At 36.3% G+C, this 22,021-nt stretch overlaps 1 protein-coding gene across 5 annotated transcripts in view; it reads left to right on the top strand.

Annotated features, from left to right (window-relative positions):
- DROSHA (drosha ribonuclease III) overlaps positions 1-22,021 on the top strand; it is a 119,041-nt gene that overhangs the window by 29,484 nt on the left and 67,536 nt on the right. For all 5 annotated transcript variants that reach the window (XM_073237518.1, XM_073237513.1, XM_073237520.1 and 2 more), the window contains 5 exons: positions 5,954-6,040; positions 8,271-8,357; positions 14,006-14,077; positions 15,656-15,737; positions 16,618-16,692. In XM_073237518.1, the coding sequence (XP_073093619.1) occupies positions 5,954-6,040; positions 8,271-8,357; positions 14,006-14,077; positions 15,656-15,737; positions 16,618-16,692 (403 nt within the window). The remainder of the gene's footprint in view (positions 1-5,953; positions 6,041-8,270; positions 8,358-14,005; positions 14,078-15,655; positions 15,738-16,617; positions 16,693-22,021) is intronic.

Consider the following 22,021-nt stretch of genomic DNA (forward strand, 5'->3'; position numbering starts at 1 on the left):
TGTTGTTTGTCTTTTGGATGGCAGCCATCCTTACTGGTGTGAGGTGATACCTCATTGTAGTTTTAATTTGCATTTGTCTGATAATTAGTGATGTGGAACATCTTTTCATGTGTCTGTTGGCCATCTGTATTTCTTTTTTAGAGAACTGTTCAGTTCCTCTGCCCATTTTTTAATTGGGTTATTTGTTTTTTGTTTGTTGAGGGGTGTGAGCTCTTTATATATTCTGGACGTCAAGCCTTTATCGGATCTGTCATTTTCAAATATATTCTCCCATACTGTAGGGTTCCTTTTTGTTCTATTGATGGTGTCTTTCGCTGTACAGAAGCTTTTCAGCTTAATGTAGTCCCACTTTCTCATTTTTGCTGTTGTTTTCCTTGCCCGGGGAGATATGTTCAAGAAGAGGTGACTCATGTTTATGTCTAAGAGGTTTTTGCCTATATTTTCTTCCAAGAGTTTAATGGTTTCATGACTTACATTCAGGTCTTTGATCCATTTTGAGTTTACCTTTGTATATGGGATTAGACAAAGGTCCAGTTTCATTCTCCTACATGTACCTGTCCAGTTTTGCCAGCACCATCTGTTGAAGAGACTGTCATTTTGCCATTGTATGTCCATGGCTCCTTTATCAAATATTAATTGACCATATATGTCTGGGTTAATTTCTGGGGTCTCTAATCTGTTCCACTGGTCTGTGGCTCTGTTCTTGTGCCAGTACCAAATTGTCTTGATTACTATGGCTTTGTAGTAGAGCTTGAAGTTGGGGAGTGAGATCCCCCCTACTTTATTCTTCTTTCTCAGGATTGCTTTGGCTATTTGGGGTCTTTGGTGTTTCCATATGAATTTTTGAATTATTTGTTGCAATTCATTGAAGAATGTTGCTGGTAATTTGATAGGGATTGCATCAAATCTGTATATTGCTTTAGGCAGGATGGCCATTTTGATGATATTAATTCTTCCTAGCCATGAGCAGGGGATGAGTTTCCATTTGTTAGTGTCCCCTTTAATTTCTCTTAAGAGTGACTTGTAGTTTTCAGAGTATAAGTCTTTCACTTCTTTGGTTAGGTTTATTCCTAGGTATTTTATTCTTTTTGATGCAATTGTGAATGGAATTGTTTTCCTGATTTCTCTTTCTATTGGTTCGTTGTTAGTGTATAGGAAAGCTACAGATTTCTGTGTGTTAATTTTGTATCCTGCAACTTTGCTGTATTCCGATATCAGTTCTAGTAGTTTTGGAGTGGAGTCTTTAGGGTTTTTTATGTACAGTATCATATCACCTGCAAATAGTGACAGTTTAACTTCTTCTTTACCAATCTGGATTCCTTGTATTTCTTTGTTTTGTCTGATTGCCGTGGCTAGGACCTCCAGTACTATGTTAAATAACAGTGGGGAGAGTGGGCATCCCTGTCTGGTTCCCGATCTCAGAGGAAATGCTTTCAGCTTCTCGCTGTTCAGTATAATGCTGGCTGTGGGTTTATCATATATGGCCTTTATTATGTTGAGGTACTTGCCCTCTTTTCCCATTTTGCTGAGAGTTTTTATCATGAATGGATGTTGAATTTTGTCAAATGCTTTTTCAGCATCTATGGAGATGATCATGTGGTTTTTGTCTTTCTTTTTGTTGATGTGGTGGATGATGTTGATGGATTTTTGAATGTTGTACCATCCTTGCATCCCTGGGATGAATCCCACTTGGTCATGGTGTATGATACTTTTGATATACTGTTGAATTCTGTTTGCTAATATTTTATTGAGTATTTTTGCATTTTTGCATCTACATTCATCAGGGATATTGGTCTGTAATTTTCTTTTTTGGTGGGGTCTTTGCCTGGTTTTGGTATTAGGGTGATGTTGGCTTCATACAATGAGTTTGGGAGTATTCCCTCCTCTTCTATTTTTTGGAACACTTTAAGAAGAATGGGTATTATGTCTTCTCTGTGTGTCTGATAAAATTCTGAGGTAAATCCATCCGGCCCCGGGGTTTTGTTCTTGGGTAGTTTTTTGATTACCGTTTCAATTTCTTTGCTCATAATTGGTTTGTTTAACTTTTGTGTTTCTTCCTTGGTCAGTCTTGGGAGGTTGTATTTTTCTAGGAAGTTGTCCATTTCTTCTAGGTTTTCCAGCTTGTTGGCATATAGGTTTTCATAGTAGTCCTTAATAATTCTTTGTATTTCTGTGGGGTCTGTCGTGATTTTTCCATTCTCATTTCTGATTATGTTGATTTGTGTTGATTCTGTTTTTTTCTTAATAAGTTTGGCTAGAGGCTTATCTATTTTGTTTATTTTCTCAAAGAACCAGCTCCTGGTTTCGTTGATTTTTGCTATTGCTTTATTCTTGTCAATTTTGTTTATTTCTTCTCTGATCTTTATTATGTCCCTTCTTCTGCTGACTTTAGGCCTCATTTGTTCTTCTTTTTCCAGTTTCAATAGTTGTGATGTTAGAGTATTCATTTGGGATTGTTCTTCCTTCTTCAGGTGTGCCTGGATCGCTATATACTTTCCTCTTAAGACTGCTTTCGCTGCATCCCACAGAAGTTGGTGGTTTGTGTTGTTGTTGTCATTTGTTTCTATATATTCCTTGATCTCTATTTTGATTTGTTCATTGATCCATTGATTATTTAGAAGCATGTTGTGAAACCTCCATGTGTTTGTGAGCCTTTTTGTTTTCTTTGTAGAATTTATTTATAGTTTTATACCTTTGTGGTCTGAAAAATTGGTTGGTAGAGTTTCAATATTTTGGAATTTACTGAGGCTCTTTTTGTGAGCTAGAATGTGGTCTATTCTGGAGAATGTTCCATGTGCACTTGAGAAGAATGTATATCCTGTTGCTTTTGGATGTAGAGTTCTATAGATGTCTGTTAGGTCCATCTGTTCTAGTGTGTTGTTCAATGCCTGTGTGTCCTTACTTATTTTCTGCCTGGTGCATCTATCCTTTGGGGTGAGTGGTGTGTTGAAGTCTCCTAAGATGAATGCATTGCAGTCTATTTCCCTCTTTAGTTCTGTTAGTATTTGTTTCACAAATGCTGATGCTTCTGTGTTGGGTGCATATATATTTAGAATGGTTATATCCTCTTGTTGGACTGAGCCCTTTATCATTACGTAGTGTCCTTCTTTATCTCTTGTTACTTTCTTTGTTTTGAAGTCTATTTTGTCTGATATTAGTACTGCAACCCCTGCTTTCTTCTCACTGTTGTTTGCCTGAAATATGTTTTTCCATCCTTTGACTTTTAGTCTGTGCTTGTCTTTGGGTTTAAGGTGAGTTTCTTGTAAGCAGCATATAGATGGGTCTTGCTTTTTTATCCATTCTATTACTCTGTGTCTTTTGATTGGTGCATTAAGTCCATTTACATTTAGGGTTACTATTGAGAGATATGTACTTATTGCCATTGCAGGCTTTAGATTTGTGGTTACCAAAGTTTCAAGGTTAGCTTCTTTAGTATCTTACTGCCTAACTTAGCTCGCTTACTGAGCTGTTATATACACTGTATGGAGATTCTTTTCTTCTCTCCCTTCTTATTCCTCCTCCTCCATTCTTCATATCTTGTATGTTTTGTTCTGTGCTCTTTTTAGGAGTGCTCCCATCTAGAGCAGTCCCTGTAGGATGCCCTGTAGAGGTGGTTTGTGGGAAGCAAATTCCCTCACCTTTTGCTTGTCTGGGAATTGTTTAATCCCACCATCATATTTAAATGATAGTCCTGCTGGATACAGTATCCTTGGTTCAAGGCCCTTCTGTTTCATTGCATTAAGTATATCATGCCATTCTCTTCTGGCCTGTAGGGTTTCTGTCGAGAAGTCTGATGTTAGCCTGATGGGTTTTCCTTTATAGGTGACCTTTTTCTCTCTAGCTGCCTTTAAAACTCTTTCCTTTTCCTTGATCCTTGCCATTTTAATTACTATGTGTCTTGGTGTTGTTCTCCTTGGATCCTTTCTGTTGGGGGTTCTGTGTATTTCTGTGGTCTGTTCAATTATTTCCTCCCCCAGTTTGGGGAAGTTTTCAGCAATTATTTCTTCAAGGAGACTTTCTATCCCTTTTCCTCTTTATTCTTCTTCTGGTACCCCTATAATATGAATATTATTCCTTTTGGATTGGTCACATAGTTCTCTTAGTGTTGTTTCATTGCTGGAGATCCTTTTATCTCTCTCTATGTCAGCCTCTATACGTTCCTGTTCTCTGGTTTCTATTCCTTCAATGGCCTCTTGCATCTTATCCATTCTGCTTATAAATCCTTCCAGGGATTGTTACACTTCTGTGATCTCCTTCCTGACATCTGTGATCTCCCTCCGGACTTCATCCCATTGCTCTTGCATTTTTCTCTGCATCTCTGTCAGCATGTTCATGATTTTTATTTTGAATTCTTTTTCAGGAGGACTGGTTAGGTCTGTCTCCTTCTCAGGTGTTGTCTCTGTGATCTTTGCCTGTAGTTTTGCCTTTTCATGGTGGTAGAGATAGTTTGCAGAGCTGGTACGAGTGACAGCTGGAAGAGCTTTCCTTCTTGTTGGCTTGTGGCTTTCCTCTCCTGGGAGAATAGCAACCTCTAGTGGTTTATGCTTGGCAGCTCTGTGCAGACAGGGCTTCTGCTACCTGCTGAGTTGCTATGGAGTTTATCTCCACTGTTGCTGTGGGCGTGGCCTGGCTGGGGCTGCTCCTCCAAAATGGTGGAGCCCCGTTGGAGGGGGAGCGGCCGGGAGGCTATTTATCTCTGTAATGGGCCTCTGTGCTCCCTGTTGCCCAGGGGGTTAGAGTGCCCAGAGATCCCCAGATTCCCTGTCTCTGGGCTAAGTGTCCTGTCCTGCCCCTTTAAGACTTCCCAGAAGCACTCTCCAAACCAAAACAACAACAGCAACAACGAAAGAGGAAAAAAAAAAAAAAGGGAAAGACGCGCAATTTTCTTTGTCCTCAAGCGCCGGTCTCAGGCAGCCGCTCACTGGTCTTGCTGCCTTGTTTCCCTAATATTTTGGTCCCTGTACCTTTAAGGCTTCCAAAAAGCCCTCGCCAAAAAAAAAAAAAAAGGGAGAAACACGCGATATTGTTTGTCCTCAGGCGCTGGTTTCAGGCACCCTCTCCCCGGTCTTGCTGCCCTCTTTCCCTAGTATTGGGGTCCCTGTCCCTTTAAGGCTTCCAAAAAGCACTCGCCAAAAAAAAGAAAAGGGAAAAACGTGCGATTTTCTTTGTCCTCAGGCACCTGTCTCAGGCACCCGCTCACTGGTCTTGCTGCCCTGTTTCCCTGGTATTGTGGTCCCTGTCTCTTTAAGGCTTCCAAAAAACACTCGCAAAAAAAAAGGGAAAAGCTTGCCATTTTCTTCGTCCTCAGGCACCCACTCATCAGTCTTGCTGCCCTGTTTCCCTAGTATTGGGGTCCCTGTCCCTTTAAGGTTTCCAAAAAGCACTTGCCAAAAATGAAAAAAAAACCGCTCCGGTTTCTTTCTACCCGCTGGGAGCCGGGGAGAGGGGCGCTCGGTCCCGCCGGGCCAGGGCTTGTACCTTACACGCTTCGCGAGGCGCTGGGTTCTCGCAGGTGTGGATGTGGTCTGGATGTTGTCCTGTGTCCTCTGGTCTCTATTTTAGGAAGAGTTGTCTTTCTTATATTTTCATAATTCTATGTGGTTTTGGGAGGAGAGTTTCGCTGCTCTACTCACACCGCCATCCTGGCTCCGCCCATCTATTACTATTACTTTTGAGGTTACTTTTCCTGTCCCTTTTTTTTTCTGTGTTGTCCTTTTTTTTCTTTATGTTGTGTGAACTTCTTGAATTGCACATGAGGAAATGGGTTGAATCCTGGGGACCAGCCAGCCCTTTTGTATTTTTGTGGTTAATGGTAAAGTGCATACTGTTCAGTCTGCGAAGGAATGCACTTAAAACCTCTTTTGTTAGATGTGAATCTAGAAAATGCAATCTATTTTGACATAACAATATTTTGCTACTTTACATTTAAACTCATTCTTATTTTTCCCCTCAGGCCATCAAGCCCTGCCGTCCCATGACCAACAACGCCGGCAGACTTTTCCATTACCGAATCACAGTTTCCCCTCCTACAAACTTTTTAGTAAGTTCTTACCAAAATCTGATTTCATTTATTTTAAAATGTTAAGAAGATGGAATGTGTGTAAATAGGTTAAAATGTGAATAGACTAAGTACTGATTCAGTCCTTAAATGTTCTTTCTTTTAAAAATATTTTTATATTGGTAAAATATCATAATATTGGCCTTTATCATAATGATTTTTACTTGGGCTTCCTCTCACCATTGTACTTTCTGTACTTTTTTTTCATTTATACTGTTGGCAGTGCGTAAGAGTCAAATTCTACAAAAAAAGAGTCATATTCTTAAAGCCATGGAATTACAGAGCTGTTCAATGGAGTTGGAAGAATGCATAGAACACTTTATCATCTTTTAAAAATCAGCAACTAGCTTATATTTTATTTAGTGACCCAAACAAGAAGATTTATTGTATTTATGATAGTAATAATAACACCTAATATTTGTTGACAGTGGTCCTAGGCACTGTTCTAAATATTGGACATGTATTAATATATATCTCACAACATCAGATAACATAGCTCTTTATTATCCCCACTGTATAGGTGGGCCAGTGTTCCATGTTCTGCAGGTGAGATTAAGTAACTTGCTCAACATTATTCAGGTAGTGAATGGCAGAGTGGGGATTTGAAGCTAGGTGGTCAGATTCTAACGTTCTTGGCTATATGCTATTCCACTATGCTATATTGACTTTACAGTACAAAATTTATTAATTCTGGTTGCTTGTATCTTCAAGAAATTTCAATTTCAAAATTATGTTATTAAAAGTAAGATACTTTTAACTTTTCATTGTCCTCAAAAGAATCCTTTCATTAGCAGTCAGTTTTTTCCACCCTCCAACCTTCAGGAACTGCTCAGGTACTTTTTATATTTCTGTCATTTGCCTATTCTAGATACTTCATATGCATGGGATTGTAGAGTATGTGATCTTTTTGGCTTTCACTTAGCATGTTCTCAAGATTCAACCATGACAAAATATGTAACTCTCCTTTTTATGGCCAAGTAATATTCTATTGTATGGGTACACTATATTTTATTTATTTATCAATTGTTGAACATTTGGGTGCTGTTCACTTTGGACTGTTGTGAATAATGCTTCTGAGAATGTTTGTGTTCAAGTGTTTGTGTGGATACATGTTTTCTTTTCTCATGGGTGTAAACCTCGTACTAGAATTTCTGGATCTTAGGGTAACTCATGTAATATTTTGAGGAACTACCAAACTGTTTTTTGAAGTAGCTGTACCATTACATATAAAGAAGTTCTTTCATTATATTTAATTTATACCAGCTTTGTTGAGTTATTCAAATAGAAAGAAACAGTAATATTGGCCAAACAATTTATGTACTTTTGGATATTCTTTAGTCCGCACCCCAAAGTTTTTATATGTATGTGTGTGTGTGTGTGTGTGTGTGTGTGTGTGTGTGTGTATATATATATATATATATATATATAAATATTTACATATGTATCTTCTACCTTATATATAAACAAAATATTTAAAGGAATAATGTTCAATAACTGCTTTGAAAATGTACCTTTTAGTTTACCGGTTTTGATAATTAGCTCCATATTTAGCATTTAGGATTAAAAATGGTGGGCTAAAAGAATCACATAAAGGAGGAGAGTCTCTTATGTTTAAACCAACATTTATATGTTTTAATTACAAGTTTAGCTTACAGGAAGTTAAGATTTTGACCTTATGTAGGAATAGATTTGTTCAGTGCAGTGTTTGGTGAGTGGGCTTCTCCTTGGAGGCCCTGGGAATGGTGAGGGGTTGAGCTTCTGGCACCCTGAGACATTTAGGAGCTTTCCAAGGCCATTGCTAGTGTTGACTGTCGTGATGCTGCATCTTTGAGTTCACTGGGTTATTATCTTGTTCTTGTTAGGACTTCTGTTAGTTCAGAAATATAGTTTAGTAGAATAGGACTGATAGAATTGTGGGATTAAATAAATAAAATGAGTTCCCAGAAGATGAAGCCATATAGTCTTTTTTTTCTTTATGGCACCCATCCTATAAACATTGTTGATCGTCTCAGTACGTAACTATTATGAAGCAAGAGAATGCACCCAAAATTAAACTTCTGTGTAAAGTTCTCCCTGGTGTTTAGAAAAACATTAATGGAGTCCATGGAGCCCATACAGTTCCTTTTGGTTGCTTTGTGTCCTGATGGATTTCTACATGTGCACATCATGACATTCACTTTAATTCATGCTTTGTGTTTCTGTTTCCTTGTAGACCGACAGGCCGACTGTTATAGAATATGATGATCATGAGTATATCTTTGAAGGGTTTTCCATGTTTGCACATGCCCCCCTGACCAATGTAAGTATGGGCTAATTGGCTGGCTTTCTCTTTCCCTATACCCCTTTTCTTCACTTTTTCTTTGTGAAAGTTAGAATACATTTCTTTTCATCTGACTTAAGTAACTTTTACTTTGCATCCCTCTGCATGAGCTGCAGGAAGTCTGCAGCACCGTGTGTCAGGTGGGAGTGTGACATCTGTGCTAATGATTCACAGGTTTGGTCCACATTAAATGCCTTGAGTAAATATGTGTCAGAATAACATTTTGAAAGTGTGAAAGATTGAAAAAGAAGGATAAACTGTGGAGTAATGTGTCAAGCTATTTTGGGTTAGGTGTCCTTCAAAAGAAAGTTGGAAAGTTTTAAGGAGAGGCCATTATTTAGTTTCTGGGCAATAGAAAAAGAAATAGAGCTTGTTCAGGATGTCTGCATCCTGAATTAATTTCATACAGTTTTCTGCTTTTGAACCCCAAGAATATGTCTTCTTTAAAAGACTCTGCCTGACATTTAGTGCTATGATGTTTATATACAGGTATTAAGGCTACTTTGTTGGTAATTGGTTCAAATGAAAGTTCTGTATCTGTAAGTGAAAATCTTTCTGTCTCAGAGCTGGCATCTTGGGATTTGTCTTACTTATTCTGTATTCCAATTGCATGTAGAGTAGAATTTGCTGGCAGCTCTGAAAGGAGTATAACAGTATACTTTACCCAGTCTAGACACTGCCTGCCATAGAACTTACTGAATTACAGCTGTGGTCTGTCTCCATCAAAATAGAATGTTCTTTAATCCTTTCTGGTTTGGTTATAAGGAATTACATCTGTAGTTTGAGACTGATTCTAGTACTGTTTACTTAAACTATGAGATTCTGTGCCTCTGGAGAATAAAGAATACAGGAAAACCTTTTCCTGACCATGTTCCTTTCTGTGATTCTTCTTTTTTTTCTAAAGAGACATGATTCTATAGTACTGATACTAATTTGGAAGAAATCATTTCTTACTGGAATTTTCTTTATTCTACAGTGTATTTATCCTAGAGAATTTTCTTTGAGAAGATGATTACATTTTAAATGTAAAAATAAAATCATTTGATTTTTCATATAACATCCACCTCCAGAGTAGACCATAATACAGAAAAAGGTGTAATATTGGAATATTGGTCCATTCTTTTTTGTTTAGTTCAGGTATAATTGACATAAACAATATTACATTAGTTTGAAGCATGTACAATATTATATAATGATTCAATATTTGTGTAAATTGTGAAATAATCACCACAGGGAGTCTAGTCAATATCCATCACCATACATAGTTATAAAATTTTACATAGGACCATTCTTAAATAATCTTTATGAAGGGCACTAAGAGGCTTTTGAATTTTGATGGTTTCTTTGCCCTTTTTTTTTTCTTCATGTCTCAGGGAGACACTTAAACCTTTTGTTATAGCAAATCTCATTGTCTTAAAGAGTTGGAAAGGCCTTTAGAAGCCATCTAGTCCAGCTCCCCTCAACATAATGCATGTCTCTTTTTTTCCTCAGAGGGCTTGCAAATACAGATAACACAGTTACATGAAAATATTTAAAATTATCTATCTAATCTCTTAATTCTGTAGAACTAATATAGACCTCATTTTAACATTTAGGATCACCTTAATTGAAGAAAGAAAACAGTGTGGCTACAGTGAGACCAAGGTTTAAACATTAACCATATGATTGACATTTCAGTCTTTATAAGCCTTGATTTTATCACCTATAAGAGAGTTATTAGTTGTAGCAATTTTACCATCTTTTGCAAAAAATGAATGACATGATGCATGAAAATATTTTTCATGATTGGAATATAATACATATTAGCACTTATTTTGGGTATGATGTCAGACACACTTGGGTGTGGACCTTCTAATTCTCTTTTCTTAAAACTAATTCTTAATATTTATGTGACCTTGGATGAGTGATTCTTTGAGCTTTGTATTATTAAAGTCCCTTAGAACAAGGTTTGGCACTGAGAGCTGAATTAATTGTAATTGTTACTACAGTTGTTACTGTTGTTAACAAAAGATAGGAATGAAAAATTCCTGACTTCAGCATCTATTTTATATAAATATTAAAGTTCTCAAAATTTGAGGACTTAACTGTAATGAGAAGATAAGCCCCATCATTTATGTTAGAAATGTTGATAAAATAAATGGAATTTTAAGCTGAGTGTTGTACAGTTCATAGGAATTAGATCCATCAAAGGCCTCTTGAATTTAAAAAAGCCTCCCAAGAAAAAGAATTATTAAATCACTTCACTGATCTGATTCATTCTCTTGCTAGAGAAAGTGCATCACAAGAAGGGCATGCAAAGGATGGTAATGTTAGAGTATCAAGCAAGTCTAGTTCTGGCAAATTCTTTTAAGGTCTTGATTTGAAGTGGATTGAAACCCTTGTTTTGGCTAAGTAGAGAGCATTCCAGGAGAATTTCATCCTTTTATGTAGTACATTTGCTATCACTTATAATACCAGGTGTTATTAAGGACTTTGACAACATAACTAAAGTTACAAAGTTATGTTTTGGGTGCATCATATCTTATCCTGTCCTAAAATGCACAAGAGAATCCCATGATCATTTCCCTCCTGCCTCAGTTGGCCTTCCATTTCCAGTGGCCTCACTGCCCCATGCCTGGAAATTAAGTAGAATTAGCATAGAAGTTCAGGAAGGGTTTTTTTGTTTGTCTTTGGTAGGATGAGGTAAGAATTAGTGTCAGTTAGTATTCAAACATGTTTTGAGAAATGTAAGTAGGCATTTATATGGTTTGGTCAATTGAGCTCACATTATATAGGAAAATGACACGTTTTCTTTGAGTCTTAGAGATGAAAGTTTAAGTAGAAAAGGACATACTATCTTTCCAAATTTGTGTGTGTCAGAAGGGCTCTAGTTGTATGGATGAGATCACAAAAGAAAAAGTATGTATTTCGTATTACTTACTCCTCTTTCTTAGATTGTGTTTGAAATGGTTTGAGGAGAGAACTGTACTGGCATAAGTCATCCAGCAGAGTTGCTTATGCACATTGTAGAAGGAATAAAGTTTATACTACAGCCCTTTCTCTGCTTGCCTCTTGGCTATGCCCGAGGGCTTGGTCCTTTTCTCTCCTGGATACTCTCTCCCTGAGTAACAATCTCACCCATGTTTTTCTTTCCATGCATATTCTGATCCCCATCAAACTGATACTTATAGCTGTGATATATGGCTCTGTGCTCACACACTCATTTCAGATTGCCTATTGGACATACCCACCTTGTGTTCCTTCAACCTATGTGAAACTGAACTTGTCATCTTCCCTGCGTATTGAATTGGAGGTACTCAGGGGACACTGGATGAATTTCTTGAGTTAATCGCATCATGATCTCTCTAGTTACCTAGGCCAAAAACCTAGAAATGATCTTCTTTCTCACTTCTGCATTAGAGTTGTCACTGTGTGATTTAGTAACATTTTCTATGTTTAAAAATTTTCCTGTCTTTCCAATCTCCTCTTTATTCGGCTCCTGGACTGTGGGATTAGACTTCAGTCTCGTGTTCTGGTCTCCTGCCTCGCTCTCCTTTAAGCCATTCCCACACTGTTTCCATAGCAGTCCCTCCAGAATGTAAACTATGATAGGCTCTCTCTTAAAGAACTACCCAGTTGTTGCTGTAAAGATAGGCCCTGAATCCTCAACCTGATTTCTAAGGTCTGCGTAACACGCATAGTTCATACTTCTGTCTGGATTCACTTTGCTTCTCTCATGTTTTTTTTCTCCCAGCTCTCTTTTCTCTGACTTGCTAGAACCTAAACACCTGTTCTTCCCCAACTTAATTTTTCTGGATGACCTGGAAAATCCCTCGCCAGTTTTGAAGACTCAACCACAGTATTACTTCCTCTTTGGTTTTTTGCACTTCCGACCTTTTTGCTTGCTTATTTGTTTTTCAATTATACTTAAAAAGTTACTTTGTATACATTATATTCTATGTACACTTGTTTATATGCCTTTCTTCTTCTTAGATCCTTCCCTTTTAAAAAAGGTAAGGGCCATGGGGTGTTTTAGAGTAACTATGGAACTAACATAGTCAACAAAGAATAGTTATTTAAAAATATGAATATAATGCACAAACTTGTAACTCTCAAATGTTTTTAAATGTTTATAGGAATACAGAACTTAAAAATGATAGTGGCCTCAGCATGTTGTTTCAGTTGGTTTAGATCTTAGTACCACGAGAAAGTGAAAATATATCTCTTAATTAAAGTTAATTATGACTTTTGCTCAAATTAGCCACTATATTTCAAAAAAATGAAAAAGCATCTAAGAACTAAATTTCATTTCTGCCCAAAAAGATATCCAGTAGATGGCATCATAAGACTGTGTTTTTCTTACCATTCCTTTTGCTGTTAGAATTAAAACTTGTTTCTTTCTGATTGCTATGGTTTGTAAAAACAATTACATTTATATAAAATCAACTTATCGACAGATTAAGTTGTCAGAAAAGCCTATTTAACATGACTCTAGGGCTTCTGAGTCTGTTATTTTTCCTAGCTAGTCAACCACACCACTGCAGTAACCTCACACTCTCCCTTTCTCATTCCTTCATTCATGTAAAAATATACTTACAGGAAACCTATTATAACTAGGCACTAGGCTGGTGTCTGATGATACATTGGTAAAAGACAGATGATACATTGGTAAAATGAGTTACCTGAGCCTTCCTTCATTTTCACAGAAACCCTGAGTATTAGAACAGGTAATGGAAGATGCATACTCTGGTGGCTTTGACCTGGGGTCTAGAGAATTTTTTTCTTTTTATTTTAGACATCCTTTTAAGCCTTTATTAATTTACGTTTTATATAATATTGTTTATATACAGTCTTATGATGGTTTCAACATAAACAACACAGTGGTTTCAGCGTTCACCCATATTATCAAGTCTTCACCCCCTTTATTGTGGTCACAGTCTGTCAGCGTAGTAAATTGTTATAGAGTTAGTAATTGTCTAGAAATGATTTTCTAAGCCACCAGCTACCTCTTACCTTCAGTGAGGGTATTGAATGATTCTGCCTTAAGCCTCCTCCACTGGATAGTAGTTGTACCTATCTCATAGGAATGGTTATGTGAGTGACAGTGTGTGAAGCAGTACAACAGTGTCTGGCTCAGTAAGTGTCAGCTGTTAACTATTTTTACTGCCATGATTGCTTTTGCTCCAGAGCCAGATAGACAGCATGAGGCATGTGTCTTCAATGACTTACAAATCCCTAAGTGATGACTTGGCAATCTGCTATCCTTGATCTGCCTGAAGAGCCGAGGATTCTGAAAGATCTTAAGAACCTGAGAAAAAGAAGTATTTAATTGTGGTTTTATTAATTCTTTAGGGGTGCTATGTTTGGTTTTAATGGGTCCTTGTCATGTTTGAGTTGCTGCTGCTAATAAAGTTAATAAAGTACCTACATTATGCAGATTTCCTGTAAAAGCCTGGTCATCTGCGTTCTTGCCAATAAAATTGAGCAGTTGTGGTCAAGCTTCACTTCCAATATTGTTAGCAGCTTAGATTAGGGTGAAACTTCCTCATTTGGTTCATGGCCTTCTGGGGTCTGGTAGCTAACATGTGTACCGCGTGAGCCTGCAGGAAGGTATTGCAGAACCCAACCTCTTGTTTTTGTTATTTCAGATTCCACTGTGTAAAGTAATTAGGTTCAACATTGACTACACCATTCATTTCATTGAAGAGATGATGCCTGAGGTAAGGGAGAAGATTATTTAACAGCTTGATGTCATTTGCTCTTTTGTTTATTCTATACTTACGTCATTAAAGCACTAAACTTGGCCAGCTCTGGCTTTTTGCTACAGGAATACCCTAATGTATGGTGTTCACTGTTGAAAGGGTCAGTGAGATGTAGCTCTAGGAACAAAGTTAAAATTCAGGTTATTTTTTTAGCCTGGTTGACCTATTTTTGAACCCATTTCTCTTCGTGTTGCACCTACTGATGGTAACTTTACATCTGTTTCTAGTTTGTTTTGGTTAGGGGACATTTTGGTTGCTGGTCATTATCAGAGGGAAAATTAGAACCGTGAAACTGAATCTGATAGTGCTGGAATAATCTTATTCATTATCTCCAATGACAAGATCAATGCTTGGTTCATTTTTCTTCCCATATATTTACATATTTCACCCTAATTGTTTTTCATTGTGGATGCTCAGCAGCAGATTTATCTAAATACATGCAAGAGGTTTAAAATTCCAAAGCAAGATTAATGTGAATCTCAGAATGATTCATTGCCTGATGTTGAATTTAGTGGTGTCAACAAATCACACTAAGAAATAACAACTAGACAGCAAACAAGCTTGTGGGCTTAACATCGTGTTGGAGTCGGGGTCGATTTCCTGAGCCCGTGGCTCTTCTTGCAAACCTTGTTTAGCAGTACAGCTCTGTCATGGGCAGTGAAGCACCAAAAGGGAATTGATGAGCATGACACACAGTGCTCAGATTGCACCTATTTCACTCTGAGCAAGACCTGGTAATCCTACCTGTCTTTTAAAAAGAATTAAAGAGAAAGAGCCACCCCTTCATTCTGCAGCTTAGAAGGGTTTTTGGCTTTGTTTTGGTTTTTAAGGTCATAAGCCTTCATTTGCTTTTATAAAAGCTTATGACTTCTGGCGAGATCTCACACACTGATTTATGAACCCTGAGCAAAACAAGTAGGAGGAAGAATTATGAGACAAGTCCCACTTGCAAATATATCATCTGTTAAACTTGTTTACAGGAGAAATTTTGTTACAAAGTTTTGTGGTTTTTATTAGCCTTTTATTTGCCTTCATTAAGAAGTTTTGAACTTTTTTGGTACAGGGGATCTCTTTTGATGGTAACTCTGTAATCGTGATTCTGGGTGTGTTTGTGGGGTGGGAGTAATAGGGGTGGGGTTAGGGTAGGAGGGACACACCTATCAGCCTACCAGGGTGTGTGTGGAATTTGAATTAACAATAGGTCCCCAGGAGATTCTGATACATTTCATAATTGGGTTAGAAAAATATGATGTAAAGAAGACTTTAATTTTTGAATTTCACATAATTTTATTTGTACCTTGGGAGGGTCTAAGTTGACATTTTCTTAGGAATCCTAATAGCATTATTGCCTACTTCATTTATGTCTCAAGCCATTGAGGTATTGTAGGATGGTTGCCAAGCTTTTTAGGAAATTACATGGTTTTAATATAGTTTCAACAGACACTTTTATTTAAGATACTTGACTAGGACAAGTTGAACCTTCAGTTAATGTATATTTGCAGTTCTACATTAATTTGATTTGGGTTTCATTTTCAGAATTTTTGTGTGAAAGGACTTGAACTCTTTTCATTATTCCTATTCAGAGATATTTTGGAATTGTATGACTGGAATCTTAAAGGTAAGTAATAGGAAAGTGTTAATGCTTGTAGAAAAATATTGTGGTATATGTGAAAACCTTGACAGAAGGTGAAATTCTAATTTCTGAAATATCCAAGGAAAATTGTGTTAGTTATAGGAATGCTTGCTATTGTTTAACATGAGTTGTTTTTACATAATAGAATTTGATGGTACCCATTATCTAAGATTACTATTATCCATTACCTAACTCATACCTAAGAAGATGGTTAGTTGTTATGAGTAAATACTTGGTTTATGAGTGTTAGGGAAAATCTCATTAGTTAATATTTTTTAAATCTATTGAACTTTACTATAGTAAACTTCTTCTAAGATGACAGTTTATTAAAACAGGACTTTGGTTAGCCCTCAGAACACACACAGGCTGTGAGCTAATTTACTTCCAAACTTGACACTTGGTTCTTGGATAATTCCTGCAGATTTTTACTTATTTATTTTTAAAACTGTACTGATGAATGGCTTTTCAAGCCAAGTTTTTAATAGTATTTCTTTTTTTCCCAGTCGTATTGATTAAAATGGAAAGGAGTTAAAACACAAGCATATTATATCATGCAGTTGTTTACTTGAAAGAAAAATCTTTTTGAATTTCCAAAAATGGCTTAACTGAATATACTCTTTACTGTACATAGCTCTCATCCTCTTTATTTTGGGTAGTCTCTTCACTGCAATCCTCATCAGATGTTTGTGGTCGTTACCACATGATTGATCTCACCACTCAGAAGAAGAGGGGATGGTGTTTTTTACATGCCTACTTGTGGTGGTATTTTTTGTAGTTATCATAAATCTTAGGAATTAAGTTGCAGTGTTTGTTTTCTACAGTTGTTATATTTAGTTTTTCTTTCCTTTTCACTTGTTTGCTGCAGGTCCTCTGTTTGAAGACAGTCCTCCCTGCTGCCCAAGATTTCATTTTATGCCACGTTTTGTAAGATTTCTTCCAGGTAAATCTTGTGGGTTTCAGTGACCTGGTGTGATAGTGCATCTGAAAATAAGCCTGCCATTCCTCTTTCAATCTCTAGGGACACCATTCCCAGACACTGTTAATTATCGACTTCTCAGTCAGACATGAAAATGTACAATTATACACCCTGTTTTATACCCCTGCATAATTTATGATAGCCCCAAATTAGATGGGCAATGGGAGAATTGACTTATAAGCTTTGAAAATCTACTTGATAAAATATCATGCAAGGGTTGAAGTTACTACAGAAAAATTCATGTAGCTTAAAATACACATACAGTTAACTGGAAAACAATTAGTATAAAATATTCTATCCAACGTGATTATAGCTATGCTAAAATATCGCAGTGATAGTTGTATTAAGCTAGTGGTATTATAGGTGGTTTTTCTTATTTTTCTGACATACTTTTATTCATTTTACAGTAAAAAAATTATTCTCTTGCTAAATTAAAATGTATAAGTAAATATATAACTTTTATGTTTTTTTAAGCAATATTTAGAAGTTTTAAAATTTTTTTCAAGAGTCTAGCTATGAGATAAGGCATTATTTAGTGTTTTAAAAATGGTTGGGTTTTTAATGAAATCTTTGGATGCCTTTTTGTTTACAAACACTTCACCACCCTAAATGCATTCATCTGTAGAATTTCATTCCAGTCTCCCTCTTTCCAGGGACATGCTTCTATACTTTCAGCCTCTCACTCCCTTTTCCTTTGCTTCTTCTTGAATCTTCCCTTTGCTTCTTGTTGTATAGCTACCTTTCTTTGCTTCTTGCTTAAGTCCATGCTCTGACTGACACCTTTCAGCTCTAGTGGCTTCAGCCCCTTGTGCTCATCACCACCTTCCATAAAATGTCAATTCACCCATTTGCCTTTGCTTCCTTTATATATGGGCCACTCATTGATACTGGAGAAAAAAACTGAGCTGCTATGGTAAATCCATGTTTTTAGCTGGGGAAGCTTTTCAGCATGTAAGCTTTCTGCCCATTGTCTACATACCAGCATTTCAGAAATTCAGCCCTTGTTCATGCTCTTCTCCTCACACCTCTTGTCCTCTTGGGGCAGATGTGTCCCCTTGCCTCCCTGATGTCTCCTTTGGGTTCCAGAATCTGGTCCATTCACAGCCTAGCTTTGCTCCAGCCACCCACTCTTCTAGCCCTGTCCCTGCCCTGCTGCAGCTGCTGATACCAAAGCCAGCCTCCCCAGACCAAATCCAGGGGACACGCTTCCATGTTAATCTTCACGCTAATATGGCAGCAGCTCTGTGTGCTGAACTCTCTATTTTCTCCTGACAATCTAATTTTGTCCTTTGTGGCTTTTGTCTCTTGTCTTTTACTCATTCTAGTTTAGATTTTCCTCAAGATTTTGTCCTTGATATCCTTTCCTCAGTCCAGACACTTAGTCAAAATGGCTTATTTTTATTTTAAAATAGCATTACTCATATTTTCGTGTATTCTTAATGTTTATTTTGTTTGGAAAATTCATTCAGAGGCTTTTTTCCTTTGTACATCTAGTTTTATTTTATTGAGAAGTCTTTTTTTTTTTAGTTCCTAGTTTCTTTCTTAATTTCTTTTTTTTTTTATTAAGGTATCATTGATATACATTCTTATGAAGGTTTCACATGAAAAACGTTGTGGTTACTACAGTCACCCATATTGTCAAGTCCCCCCCATACCCCATTGAAGTCACTGTCCATCAGTGTAGTAAGATGCCACAGAGTCACCACTTGTCCTCTCTGTGCTACACTGTCTTCCCCATGATCCCCCCCACACCATGTGTACTAATCATAATACCCCTTAATCCTCTTCTCCCTCCCTCTCCACCACCCTCCCCAGCCCCTTCCCTTTGGTAACCACTAGTCCCTTCTTGAAATCTGTGAGTCTGCTGCTGTTTTGTTCCTTCAGTTTTGCTTCATCGTTATAGTCCACAAATGAGGGAAATCATTTGGTACTTGTATTTCTCTGCCTGGCTTATTTCACTGAACATAATACCCTCTAGCTCCATCCATGTTGTTGAGAAGTCCTTTCTTTTTCAAGTGAATGCGTTTTTGATTTTATAATGGAGCTTCAGCAGTAAACTTATTAGAAAGTGGTGTTAGAGTGAGCTTGTAGAAAAGCCTTTCCTTTCTGTATCTGTCTGCCTCTAGGTATTTTATGACCAGACAAATATCTAATAGAAAGTAGTCAGTTTTAAAGTCATCTTAGAGGAAAATCTTATGTCAGGTATTTCAGTTCTCACAAAGTGTTTCTTAGATACTATGTCAGGATAGCATTTAGGTTGTCATAAAGAAAATGGTCTGTTGAGTTATTTTTTAACAGGATTGGACTTATTTTCTAATTAGATTTCTCTTTGTAAATACGCATATTACATAGTTGTGGAAACTATATGTTCTGAAGGATACAGAAAACTACTTAATGTAGAAAATGCATTTTGGAATTGAGTGGCAAATTGTGGTTGATTTGTTTTTTATAATATGCTTCCTTAAAGATCTTTTAGAACATGGTGAATCAAAATGAAGAAGACATTTTCATACATATTTTCATTTTTTCTTTGCAGAAGCATTTTTTTACATAGTTGTCATCATAGTAATATGTGATTTGCATCATAATTTTTAATAAGTCATTGAGCAAATATTTTTAAAGATCATGGTATGTAGTGCCAAATTTCTTGCAAAAGAATTGCATTAGTTCATGCTGCCATGAAAAATGAATTATTAATCTTCACATTTTGGACCCTCTCTCCTTCCCTTCTTTGCACTTTTCTTCTTCCTTTTTAAATTTCTCAACTGTTTCCCATGGGACTAAGGAGTAAACAGTGTCTATCTTCTTGTATCATTCTTAACATTACTACCTGGGACTTAGTAGGTACCTGTTCACTAACTATTTAATTAGTCATAATAGTTCCTTAGTTAAAAAGTTCTGTATTTTGTTACTAAAGAGAATGAATGTGCTTTTCAAACATTCTTTGGTATTGCCTTTTATTTTTATAAAGTAAGCCTTTGATTGAAGTATAACAGCAATATTGAAAAGTGCACATATCTTAAATATATGGTTCAGGGAATTTTCACAAAGTGAATATGAGCGTGTACTCAACATCCAGATCAAGGTTGTGTGCATCCAAGAGCCCCTTTCCAGGCCCTGCTCAGCCCCTCATTCTGTAAGTGTCTATTCTTACTTAAAAGCACCATGTCTTAGTTTGACCTGCTTTTGAATGATAAAAAATAAAATTATATATTTTTTGTGTGTTTAGTATTATGTATTCTTGAGACACTGTTGTTACAAAAACTGTAGTTCACTAACTCATTAATAGGTAGTATTATATGGTATGGTTAAATTAAGGTATATTTAACCTTTCTGGGATTAATGGATATTTGGGTATTTTTAGTTTTGTGCTCTTTCAAATACCATACATGTGCTGAGCAAACACATGCACATGCCTTTTGGTGAGTGTATATTTATGCTTTTTCATTGTGGATATAAACCTAGGAATATAAATTTTTGATGCGTTAAGCTTTGTAGCTACTTTCAGTTTTCCAAAGTGGTTGTACCATTTTGCCTTCCCACCAGCATATATATGAGCGTTCAAGTTATTCTACATTCTCACCAATACCTGCTATTTTACTTTCCTTTTAAAGTTAGCTATTCTGGTGAGTGTTCAGAGGTATCATATTATGGTTTTTATTTTCAATTCTGTAATGACTAATGAAATTGGAGCACCATTTCATATATTAATTGACTATTTGATTATAATCTTTTGACATACCTATTCAAGTTTCTCACTCACTTTTCTTTTGTTATATGAGTCTTTTCTCAGATCCTTTATTGCCAAACCTTCTCTGTGGATTGCTTTTTCACTATTTTAATGGTGATTTTTGATGAATAGAAATCCTTAATTTTAATGTCTAGTTTACATATTTTTTTCCTAACTTAGAGCTTTTTGTATCTTGTTTATGAAATCTTGGCCTACCCCCACGGTCATCAAGATACTCAGCTATAATGTTTACAAATTTAGATGTATTTTCTGTCTCAAATTTGTTTTTACAAGTGGTATGACATATGGGTCAAGATTCATTATCTTCAGTATGGATCTCTAACTGTTTTTACAAGTGGTATGACATATGGGTCAAGATTCATTATCTTCAGTATGGATCTCTAACTAACCCAGCACCATTTATTGAAAAAACCATTCTTTCTTCACAGAGTTAAGTGCTAACTTTGCTTTTACTTGAGACGACCAGATGTGTTTGTATGTGTGTGTATGTGTGTGTGTGTGTGTGTGTGTGTATACAAAGAATATAAAATTGTATAACGTAAAAAAGTGAATACTCCTCCTCTGGGCATGTGAAAATGAGTAGTTGCCATAAGTGGTTTGATTTGTATTTGTTTTAACCTCTGTAGGGAGAATTAGGTTTTTTTAGGTGGAATAACTAAATATATTCCACAACTTACCTTTTTTATGCAACTATTTCAGACATCCTGTCTATAAATACATTGCCTCATTTTTTAACATCTCTAACATTCTGTAGTCTGAATGGCATTAATTTTTTGTTAAGTCCTTTAGTGATGACTATTTTGGTGGTCTCTACTTTTCCCCATTACGTATAAATACTTAATAGTCTTGTGCATCTAACCTTTTGCATTTGTGTGTTTCTATAAGGTAGAATTCTAGAAATGAAATTATTTGTTAAGATTGTATGTACATTTTAAATTTGGAGAGATGTTGGCCAAATTCTCTCTCAAAAGGACATAATTTGTAGTTCTAACCAACATTTTCAACACTAACCATTTTCTATAGATATGCCAACACTGGAAAGACTAGTCTTCTATAGTTTTGTCCCTTCAATAGGCAAAAAGTAATCTTATTTTTAGTATTTTTATCTTACTTGAACTCCTACGAAAATAAGTTTTCATATATTTCAGGTATTTCATCATTCTCTCCTTATTTGCTTTTCATTTATATCTATTTTTATAATATCTCATTGAAAGTTTATCAGTCATCATAATTTTCTCTGGTTTCCTAGTTTACCCATTTTGAGGGCAGCTGTCTCATTTACTTTATACCGATTACTTAAAATTAAGCTTACAGTTTAAAGCAAGGATTATTCAGTTCAGGTCAGCTTACCAGAAGTCAAATTACAGAACAATAGGCTGATGGAGATTTTAAGAATTTTCTCAAATTTTTTATTCTTTCCTATCTCTGCCTCTACCTTTGGTAGACAAACAGTTGATAGAAATTCTCCTAAGCCAGTTTAAGGTTTTATTCTGACTGTATCTGGGGCTGGGACAGGGCATAATTCAAGATAGGGAGGCTGAG

This window comes from Manis javanica, chromosome 1 (genome assembly GCF_040802235.1).
Source record: "Manis javanica isolate MJ-LG chromosome 1, MJ_LKY, whole genome shotgun sequence".
NCBI lineage: Eukaryota > Metazoa > Chordata > Mammalia > Pholidota > Manidae > Manis > Manis javanica.